Source organism: Panthera tigris (assembly GCF_018350195.1).
Source record: "Panthera tigris isolate Pti1 chromosome A3 unlocalized genomic scaffold, P.tigris_Pti1_mat1.1 chrA3_random_Un_scaffold_100, whole genome shotgun sequence".
Classification (NCBI taxonomy): Eukaryota; Metazoa; Chordata; class Mammalia; order Carnivora; family Felidae; genus Panthera; species Panthera tigris.
In genome coordinates, this window is record NW_024962154.1 from 15,773 (window position 1) to 26,622 (window position 10,850).

The window sequence follows — 10,850 nt, forward strand, 5'->3', positions numbered from 1 at the left end:
CAGAGCCTGGGTTCCTATGTGTCTTTCAGCCTGGACACTGCCTCAGTTCTCTGCCATGTGAGCCTCTATATAATGGCAGCTCAAAACACTACTTGATTTTTGGTTAAAGAAAGGTAAAGAAAAAAGGGATAAAGAAAAAGGGAAAGGGAAAGAGGAGAGAAATGGTACATGAGAGGAAGTAACTAGGAAGTGAAAGACTATTTGAAATTGAAACTTAGACATGACTTTCCATCACATTGGCTGTATCCTATCGGTCAGAAACCAGTCGCTAGCCACTTAGGAGTTACAAAACAATATACCACAAGTCAGCATGGGGAGCCATTGTGAAGGCTGCCCCCTCATAGATTGAAATGAGACAACTGAGTCTCATTCTAAATACAACAGGAAACAACTGGTTTTACTACCATTCTACCCCATCATGGGACCCGTATTAAAATAAGGCCAAGAGGAAGAGTGGCTGTTCCATTACTACACTGATGTCTCTTTTGAATAGTACTCCATGCCACATCCCGCCCCTTTTTTTAATTCTTCCATACTTGATTTTGGGCCTCAGATACACTGGACAACAGCCCACACATATTAAATTTTTTTTTAAGTTTATTTATTTTTGAGACAGAGAGAGACAGAGCATGAACGGGGGAGGGTCAGAGAGAGAGGGAGACACAGAATCGGAAGCAGGCTCCAGGCTCTGAGCCATCAGCCCGGAGCCCGACGCGGGGCTCGAACCCACAGACCGCGAGATTGTGACCTGAGCCGAAGTCGGACGCTTAACCGACTGAGCCACCCAGGTGCCCCAGCCCACACATATTATAAATATTATCCATATATTATCCATTTACACCCGATGAGGCTCCTAGGAAGTATATTCTAGCCTGATCCCAACATGCACATTAGGAAACTATGGAATACTTGAGAGACACATTGAGTTAGGACATATAACTGGTAAAACAAAGAAAAAAAGCTGAATTCAGTTCTGTATCCTCAAAATTAGAACCCTACTTGCATTTCCAGGGAGTTGTGGCTATGGCATTTTTGACTCATTGTTTACAGTTAAGGAGATGACATTGGAGGAGAAAGATAAGCAGTCAACTATCAATAAGGGGTTCTAGATAGGTCTCATTTAAAGAAGGGCCCCAGGTACTGGAATCTTGAAAAAGTGACTTCACTTCCTTGGTGATAGGCTTCAACAGAACTTAGAACTCTGGTAACCAGGTGCCCACATTCTAGAGATGGCCTGCTTTCCAGCTCACTTGCCCAGAGTCACTCTAGAGAACAAAATGTTCTGTTGCTGTATCCCCATTTTCAGGATATGTGGGCTTAAGAAAGCCCAGAGTGAGAAACCTTTATGTCACTGTAGACATCAGCTCAGCCCTCATCTCCGAAGCTGTTGGTCATTTGGCAGGAGGCGCTCACAGGTAACACAAGGTAGCTCAGGGCAGCCCACTGGAGAGCATGCCACAACTCTGATCCTGCCCAGAGCAGGCCTACACCTCTTGCCCCTCGTGTGTGTGTGTGTGTGTGTGTGTGTGTGTGTGTGAGAGAGAGAGAGAGAGATCAGGGGAGGGGACAGAGGACGAGGGCTATGCCCTTCATGAGCAGAAGCAAGATGTCAGGTGTTGAAAGCCTAGCACATCTCTCATGTTCATACCCCAGGTCTTGGCAGGCAGGAGACGATAATTGCTGGGGACCAAGTTCAACTACCTATATGTTAATTACGAGCCCTAGAGTTTCTTCTGGTTTCCTCCTTGCTGGATGTCTTTACAGCTTCCCCTCTTAGCCTGTACTGTAGAGAACACAATTTCTAATGGGGATGTCCCCTTGTGGCAATGTCCAGGGAGGACCCTAAGGTCTCTTGGCCCGACTACGGGGCACTGTACTTGCAGAGCTTCACCCAAGATATCTTTGAGGAGCTGGTCCATGGCTTCAACTACGGCAGCGCCCTAGATAAGTGTCAGGTGCAGAAGGATACCAAGAATCAGCGCTGCTCTGAGGTAAGAATGGGAAGAGGGTTTTTCACACCCAGGGCCTGCACATAAATATGGGGCCAAACCTGAGGCCCTCACATTGTATTTCCACATGAGCGTCCCACAGGCCCAACCACAAAATAATCTGAATATCCAAACCTCTGCCACCAGCTATGTGGTAAGGTAGGAGGACACTCTTTACATATGTTGGAATGGTAGAGAATGCATGTATTGTGTATGTATTTTATTTTTTATATTTTGATAGAGAACATATTTAATGTTTTTAATTAATCATTTTTATTTATTTATTTATTTTTTACTTTTCATGAGGCCATGAGTATCTTTGCATTTTACTGCTGTTTTATTATTTTACCTACTTGCCCCAGATATCCTGGGTAGCACTCAGCTCCACTGTCCTTGCAGAACTTCTCCAAGCCCTTACATATCATCACACAAAACAGGGTGATTTAACACAAAATTAAGGGTGGGATGAAGCCATTCTATATGTTTCTGTAATGTCTTGTCTCTCAGAACACATTAAATTATTGTAGGCCCACCAAGTCATGAGCTGTGTTCTTATATGTCTTCATAATATTCCATAAAGGAGGTTGTGTGCCACTGTTTCAGCCTTTCAAGTCTGTTGGAACTTGACAGGATTCAATTCTGTTTTCATGTCAACAGTGATGCAGGGAAAATCTTAAGTGTCCTAAAAGAATGTTTTAGGTTGCTAGATCTGCCATAACATGGAAGCACTAATTGGGTGGAAGGACTTTGATGCCTCCTGGCTGAGATACCTGCCTCTGTCTTTTAAGAGTTTCACCCAGGAAATCTTTGATGAGCTGCTCTAAGGATTAAATTCCATCTCCCTTGACAAGCAGCAGGTGCATCAGTCCAGCAACAACATCAAGTGCTGGTATAGGGTGAGAACAGGTCCAGATTCATGTCCTTTCTCGGGACCCAGAGATGATCAGGGTAAGCCTGGAACCCAGACTACAATTGACTGGCTCCCTGGGGCCTGCTGAAGAAGGTGGTTTCCCCCAGAAACTTTCTCCCTATCAGGAACAGACCAAGCCTCATTAGCTTAGAGGAAATGCAGCCCATGCTTTTGACAATTCTCAGGACTAACCTATATGATCTTGAGCAGCATTCGAAATTCTAACCCTCTGTTTTCTCATATCTACAGTAGGGATGTTTACTGATGACTCACTGGCATAATGCTCTTAATATAGGCTATTAAAAGAAGTGCTATTGTTGCTCAGCTAAGAGAATGCTTGGAAGTTACCAATGGTTTATCATTTCCCCCATAAAACCAATTGCAATTTTAAGCCTAGAACCTTATTCTGTGTGGGCACCCGAGTCCCTTCTCTTTCACAAGTTCCCAAAGGGATGGGGGTCTTTGGTCTGAGAACCAGACCCTGATCTTCCTGGTAGTTCATGGTATTGAAGCTGACTACATGCCCCTCCTTGTCTACCCGGTGTTAAAAGGAATCAACCCTGTCCCTGGATGAGGCCTGTACAATGCTGAAGCTCAAGGAAGGCACAATGGAAAATTTTTTACAGTCCCTGCTACAATCACCTTTCCAGGATAGAAACATCTCAAACATCACAACCATTTTCTGCATATACCAGGTGTTCCCCATGGCCCAATTAGTCCTGGGACAGCAGTTCAAAAGGTGAGTGCTTGCCTCATACACAGCACAGGGGGGAGCCTCCCATTTACTACTTGTGTATCTTGGGAATGTCACTGCACCTCTATGAGCTTCACTTTCCTCTTCTGGGAGTGCGGTGGTAAGAGGATGAACCTCACAGTGTCAACTGTAGTAAACTATGGGAGAAAACATGGCATGGGCTTATCTGGTGCCTGACTCTGTAGAAAGGGCTGCTGGACATGCTGAGTATCTTTAGGTTTAATAGTTCTCTCTCTCTCCAGTGAAGAAGCTCTCAACCTCAACCCTCGCAGGCCTGTGGCACTTCTGAATTTAGAAAAGGACATGGAAAGCAGAAGTTGTCCTGTTTGCAAAGGACTTCTGAGATTCTATCTAGCTGGGCTTGGTATTTTTCCTTTATATGGCCAGACTAGGGCTTGCTGGGGGACAGGCAGAGGCACCCATGGCCCACACAGTTATCTGAAAAGTACTGGTTGGGTTAATTCAATCAACAGTATATGTTAATCACCTAGTAATGCAGGCACTTTTCTAGTCACTAAGATAATTCAGTGAATAAAGTAGACACAATGCCTTGGTGTCAATTCTAGTCAGAGAGTAGGCAATCACTCTACACTCATGTCCTTGGTTCATTATATGTGACATTTTCATGGCGTCCTCTGGGTATGAAAGGATTGTCCCTTATTTGACCATTATGACAGACTACAAGACCAAGTAAACATACTCATGTTCAGGTCTTCAGGTTCAGTAGGAGGGCCTCCTGCATCCACAGAGCAGCATAAGAGACTTTAGGGGTTGTGGCTGGAGGAGGACTTTCAGAACCATGGAACTCACAGATCTCTTGATTTCCATAGGAGGGCTTATGTTTGGGGGCTTCCTGTGAAGAAGCAAATGAGTCAAAGAGAGCTGTGGATGGGGCCCCAAAACTGGGAAGCAAAGCACAGTCTGGGTTCAGTTGGTGCCTAAGAGACCCATCCCTTCTACTGTTCTATCTGGCTCTGCCTGCTTCTCTCCATATCTACCTCTGCTTACCACAGCAACTAGGGCCAAGAACAGAAGGTGTAGTGAGAAGACTGCTCATAAATCGGCCTCAAACGTAAGCCCTATTACTGGTCTTTACTGAGGATGGCATTGACTATGCCCAAGGCCGTGGTGAGAAGAGTATCAGTGAAAAAACCAGACTCACACAGGTTTTCTGGATGACTAGGCCTTCCACTGCAAAGGCGGGGTTGGAAGTGGGCTGGGCCATCCTCTGGGATCCATAGAGAAATAATGATGCTGTGGGAGTACAGTGTGGAATAAAAGGCCAGGCCTCTGATGCTTCTCCACACATGACTCTACCCAGCACCCTCTCTCCCATCTTGAGTACATGGCCTGACCAGAAATTTCAGGATACCTGGCAGTCTCTGAATTTTACCAGTTTCAAAGTAAAGACAGCCTATGTGGATATGAAGCTGCATGACTGGAACCTGAAGAACCACACCGCCCTTATCCTGGTGCATCAGGAAACTCTGGAGCCCACTGAGGCAGAGTCAGATGGTAAAGGGGATTAAAATCTGGGAAGACTAACTGGGGTGGGGTTCATGGGCTGAATATTGTTTTGAAAGCAATGGTACCTGTCCTGTTTTTGGGAAGGCACCTGGAAAGTCAGTTATGTGGATGAACCTTTCTCTTTATCCTGGTCCAGTGCCAGCCCCAGGGCTCCTTCCAGTTGCAGAGCCAGAAAAGGGGTCTACTATGGAACTAGAGACAGCGCCAGTTATGTTTCAACCATCACCTCAAGCGTCAGAGCCAGCATCACCTCCATCAGCTGTTCCAGAACTGGAACAAGTGCTAACATCTTCTTCAGCATATGTGCCAGGTCCACAGCTACAATCAGCTCAATCATCAGCTTTACTTAGAATTTTAACTCCAGCTCTAAAAATAGAGACAGAGCCAACTCCAGCGCCAGAGCCTTCCTGCCACGGGCATGTGACCCCAAAGAACCAGCTGAATGAGGAGAAGCCCAGCCTCATGGACTTCCCTCCCAAGCTGGTGGCAGAGCAGCTAACGTACATAGATGCGGTAAGAAGCTGGGCTCTCAGGGCAGGACAGGGCAGGGCACTTTCTACATTTTTGCCGTCAGCTAACCCAGACCTGCCTTTCCCTGATGTGGACTACTATAGTCCGGGTCCAAATTTCAGCTCGACCACTTATCAACCATGTTACCCTGCCAAGGTCCTTAAATCAAGCTTTCACTGTCCAGCTGCAAACTGTAGAGATAGGCACTGATAAGAATTGATGCAGAGTTACTGTGTAGATTAAATGAGATAGAACAGCTAGAAAAATGGGTAGGCCCTGGTCCTTCAGGTGGAGGAAGACAGCTCACTGGGTGCAGTCAAGTCCATGGGTCACCCACCCATCTTCCTTGGAGTCTTAACACCCTGTGCACTTATTAGGCATCTGACATGTACATAACTACAAGGGGAAACAGAGAAACCTATGGTTGTAACTGTCATGGGGGAATGTGCATCGAAAGGAGAGTAGGACCAAAGGGAAAAACAGGTGGAGTGGAAAATGCCCCCTTGTGAGGAGTCACATTGAACTGTCATCTAGAGGCTGGGGTTAGCAAGGATGACCAGGGTACAAATTCTCTCCTTCCTTCCCTGCCAGTATTCACTCCTAGGTCTTCCTGTACTTGACTCCCTCAGTGAAAATAGAATGGAATGAAATCCAGGGATTCCAATCAGGCTCAGGCCACATTCTCAGCTTCAGGAACTAAAGCTCTGACCTGGTAACCTCCTACCTAGGACACTAATCCTGAATGTGAAATGGCTGGCTGAACACTCCTACCCTCCCCACCCCATTCTCTAGGAGCTGTTCAAGAAGGTGCTGCCTCATCAGTGCCTGGGCTCCATCTGGTCCAAGCGGAATAAGCCTGGTAATGAGCACCTGGCACCCACAGTCTGTGCTACCGTCACCCAATTTAACAGTGTGGTCAACTGTGTCATCACCACCTGCCTTGGAAACCCAAGAATGATAGCCCAGGACAGGGCCATGGTGGTGGAGCACTGGATAAAGGTGGCCAAGGTATTTTATGGGAGGCCAAGATGAGTCACTCTTCTGAGCCTTGGAAACTGATATTTCCTTTATCAATTCTCAGGGTTGGAGTCCCTAGTCTAAGCCCTAGGGTCTGCACAGTCCCTAGGCTCTTCCCTCCAGGGACATGCTGACCTTTACTTGCATGTCCCAATGGTGGAACGCTCAGTTCCTACCTGGCTCCTTCCTTGGAATGAGCTAAAATCTTCCCTCTCCCCAGCAGTGTTACTCTTTGGGTCTTATATGTGCCCTTCTGCAGGCACCTGGATATCTGTCATCTTGGAGGGAAAATTTAAACTGAGGGAGACTGATACTTTAGAGCAAATAGGACTCCTGCTACCCACATGACCACTCATTCTCTTCCCTCCCCAGGCCTGTCAAATCATGCGGAACTACTCTTCACTGCATGCCATCCTCTCTGCTCTGCAGAGTGCCTCAATTTACTCTCTGAAGAAGACATGGGAGAAAGTTTCCAGGTGAGTATGCCTCTCTCCATAGAAGGATCAGGGTGGATGAGGGATTTCCCATATGCACATCTTTTCCCCCTCAGTAACTGGGACCCTCCTGGGAGGCAGCAAACCCTGGCAATAGAACCTGGGCTGGTGTACAGGTCTATAACCCACCCTGGAGAATAGTCCACCCTGACTCCAGCTACAGAAATATTTTTTCTTAAATATCACGCACTGAGTTGACCCAAATTAAATATTATCAAGCGCTTACTTTACAGCAACAAAACTCTCTGCCCAATTGAAACCACACCTGACTGAAACAGAGTTGCTCAATTAATATGGAAATGGTGGCACTGGATGACTCACATGAGAGCTCCCTCCATGTCCTACAAACACCTTAGTTCTCAGAGGAATCCAGAGAAAACCCTAATACTGGCAGTTTGACTTTTTGGAGTACTCAAATAAGAGGGACTTACATTCAAGCCACATGATTCCTATAATTTTTTCTGCCATTTTTTCCTCTATTCAGGAAGAGCTTTCAAAAATTTAAAAAGCTGTGCACTGAAGATAACCCACAGAGAAGGGAACTGTTCCTGAAGGTATCATGGGAGGAGGAGGTTTGGGAAGAGAGAGGGTGGGGCCTGAGGGAACAGGGTCCTGAGTGGATGAAGAAAGACTGCTGTGTAGGGGAATGATCTGAAGCATTCCTTGGGGAGGTGAAGCCTTTGGTATGAATATGGTTACAGTTTGGGGTGAAGATTCCATTGGGGGTGGAGCAAGAAGGTGCTGTTCAACCAGATGCTATAGACACCCTGTCTCTCCATATTAACAGCTAGTCCAGATGGGGACCTGTATACAGCTTGAGAGCCCAGAGGACAGCCCTCTGCTCAGTAGTGGGGTTGGGATGGGTGGAGGGAAACAATAATGATAGTAATAGGACACTGAGTCCTCAGAAGACCATGTGATGTAGGTGGTGTTCTCACTTTTCTCAATGAGAAAACAAGCTCAGGAAGGCCAGGCTGCAAGTTCAAGGTCACACATGGAGTGAATGTTGGAGCTGAGATTGTGCTAGAATCACTCACAGCATGTTTAAGGATAATGTAGCATTGGTACCAGCTGACTTGGGTCAGATGTCCAGGGTCTCAAGTCAAAGATGGTGGGGGGGGGGGGAGTGGACTGAGGATATTATGGTCTCAATGAACTTGTCCTTGCCCCTGCAGGAGCGGCCATCTAAATGGGCCACCCTGATGATGAGCCGCCAGAGAGCCCAGAAAAGGCTGCAGAAGAAGGTGAGTGTTCCTGGGGAATAGAGCCTCCAGAGTGAGAGGAGAAGGGCTCCTCTCTGACAGCTGGAGGCCTCCAGATCAAGACAGGTGGACCTTTCTACTCCAGCTCCTCCTCTTGTTGCCACAGCTTCCAAAACTCTTATTTTAAAGTGACTGGGAGGAGGGTCTATCCAGCTGGATGCAGAATGGATTTGTGGGTGGAGAGGGGCCTAGGACTACATACAATTTGATTTTCTAAAAGCAGGCCCTGGTGGTGATTAGGAGAAGTCTGATGTCCTTGGAGGGTGAGGGTAAGGGGGAATTGAGAGGCGGCTGCTAGGGATCCTAGGCTGCTCCATGTGAGAACCTGGGGTGGACCAGGAGGCTGAAGCATTTTCAAGGGAGGGTCCCTGTGTGCACCTGAGAGCAGGGACTCATCCCACCCCTACTCTAATGACACAGGGTGTTGTCCCCTTCCTTGGCACTTTCCTCACTGACATGGTGATGCTGGACACTGCAATGGAGGACTATCTGAAGGTGAGTGAACCTCTAGATTGTGTAGGAGGGCCCAGAATCCTGAGGTTTGGGAGTGGAGAACCCCTGTAATGAGTCCTGAGACCTCAGTACTTGGCAAACCTCCCCTCATGAGAGCTTCACAGCTACCCCTGTGAGCTAGAGTTTCTCATCTCAGTGATGAGTGAAGGGAGTTTGCACTTATGACACTGGTCCTGGTGCCCAAGACTGTCTGAATGCAAAGCTGCATGAAGTTTGTCTGAGTTGACCTCAGCCTCTCCCTCTCAGGCTGCTTATGGGGGGAGAGCAAAGTCAGGCACCTCCACATCGGCAAGCACTTACATAGCCTAACAGCCCCCTCCCCCCAGAGGTTTCAGCCTCCCCTTCTGTCATCAGAGAGGGTTGTGCTATAAGGTGCTTGACTGTCCACCCCATGTCCTCCTTTCTCTGGACCCCAGAGCCTGGCTTATATCCCAGTCCTGTTATCTGTGTATGGACAGTCTTCTAGTGTGTCCTGGCACGAGAACAACATGAGAAAGGATGTGTATAAGGAACAAGCAATAACAAGGGGCTCTTTCTGATGGACTTTGGCTATTTGCTTTCTAGGGCGATGAGATCAACCATAAGAAAAAAACTAAGGTGAGCATTTGTGGCACTTCCTATTAGGGAAGTGTAGGGGAGTGGATACCAGAGATGCCCCTGGGAAGAATATTTCTTGGCTTCATCCCCTCCATCACACATTTACTGGAATAGTTTGATAATGAAAAAGTGTAAGACCCATCCATCTGGTAAGTGAAGTCAGGGGAGTGGCATCAGGGATAACTTCCTGCAGGAGGAGGGGCTATTTATACTCACCTCTGCGAACAGGTTGAGACTGGATGAATTTATCAGGGAAGGAAGGCTGCCACATGTGCAAAGACCTAGGACTGGTCCCCTATCCCACTGCTCAACCCACCCAGGCTCTGTGTGCATCCTGTTCTTCTCTTGGCCTAGGAATACGAAGTAATGAAAGAGATCATGCTCCTCCAGGTGGCTGCAGATAACTACACTCTAGAACCGAAGGAGCAGTTTAGAGCCTGGTTCCAGGCTGTGGAGCGACTCAGTGAGGATGAGAGGTGAGGCCCATCAGGAGCTGAGCAAAGGCGTGGACTCTTTCTGGTGGCCACTCTAGGGATCCTGCATCCATGGCTCCCTGGGCAGCCTCAAGCCTTGTTTCCTGGTGATCACTGGAACACCAGATTCCAGCTACTGGGAAAACACTGGGAGAGACACCTGAATTGTAGCTCCTGGTCGACTCACAGGTGTCATTCTCTCTTTAGCTACATCCTGTCCTGCCAGCTGGAGCCCCAATCCTAACTGACCAGTGGAACTCAAGAACAAGAAGAATTGGCCACAATCAAGCTCAGGACTGAGTGAATGTCCAGTGATAGTGCAACCTTTCCTCAGCAGCTTGGACACTTGCTGTGATGAATCCCATCTCCTTGACACTTTTTCCTCCCATCTATTTACCTACTTGGAGTGGCAATATTTATCTTAAATAGTAAAAGCTAGATTTGAATATTATTATATTAAAGCCTTCTTTCTTTTATAGCCCAGGAGTTTGGTTTGGTTCTATTACTTCCTACAGCAACTTAAATGGTGTACAGACTCTCATATTCTTTCTTGAACTAAGAAATCTTACAGAGTCATCAGCTATTGTATGTGGGAGGAAGGAGAAGAGCCAGCCCTCCTCCCAAATTCCTCTTAGAGAACAGGTTAATTTCAGTATAATGAATTTGGGTAAAAAAGAAGAGACAGCCCCTCAGAATTACTGAGATTTAGAGGTTGAAGTTACTTTCACAGGAATGGCAGCAACCATTGAAATTAGATGTCCTTAAGTGTAACAATTTCCAGGACTACTACCTGCCCCAGGACAGT

General features: G+C 47.0%; 1 protein-coding gene across 2 annotated transcripts; it reads left to right on the forward strand.

Moving 5' to 3' along the window:
* Positions 1 to 1,187: 1,187 nt before the first annotated feature.
* LOC122236208 (ral guanine nucleotide dissociation stimulator-like) lies at positions 1,188 to 10,523 on the forward strand. 2 transcript variants are annotated; one of them, XM_042977100.1, is made up of 13 exons: positions 1,188 to 1,415; positions 1,884 to 1,991; positions 3,450 to 3,637; positions 4,974 to 5,167; positions 5,316 to 5,692; positions 6,482 to 6,697; positions 7,079 to 7,182; positions 7,685 to 7,754; positions 8,376 to 8,444; positions 8,883 to 8,957; positions 9,540 to 9,572; positions 9,927 to 10,048; positions 10,253 to 10,523. In XM_042977100.1, the coding sequence occupies exons 1-13, from the start codon at positions 1,230 to 1,232 to the stop codon at positions 10,287 to 10,289; spliced, it is 1,779 nt and encodes a 592-aa protein (XP_042833034.1). In that variant the 5' UTR covers positions 1,188 to 1,229; the 3' UTR covers positions 10,290 to 10,523. The 2 variants fall into 2 exon arrangements, with proteins under 2 accessions (XP_042833034.1, XP_042833035.1); XM_042977101.1 differs by having other exon boundaries at positions 1,337 to 1,425.
* Positions 10,524 to 10,850: the final 327 nt, after the last annotated feature.

What these genes read in the sequence shown, in the direction of transcription:
- LOC122236208 (XM_042977100.1), top strand. Translation starts at nt 1,230, where the DNA reads ATGGCCTGCTTTCCAGCTCACTTGCCCAGAGTCACTCTAGAGAACAAA. An exon ending in CAATGGAGGACTATCTGAAG is followed by an intron (nt 8,958 to 9,539) that starts GTGAGTGAACCT and finishes TTTGCTTTCTAG; the next exon opens with GGCGATGAGATCAACCATAA. An exon ending in ACCATAAGAAAAAAACTAAG is followed by an intron (nt 9,573 to 9,926) that starts GTGAGCATTTGT and finishes CTCTTGGCCTAG; the next exon opens with GAATACGAAGTAATGAAAGA.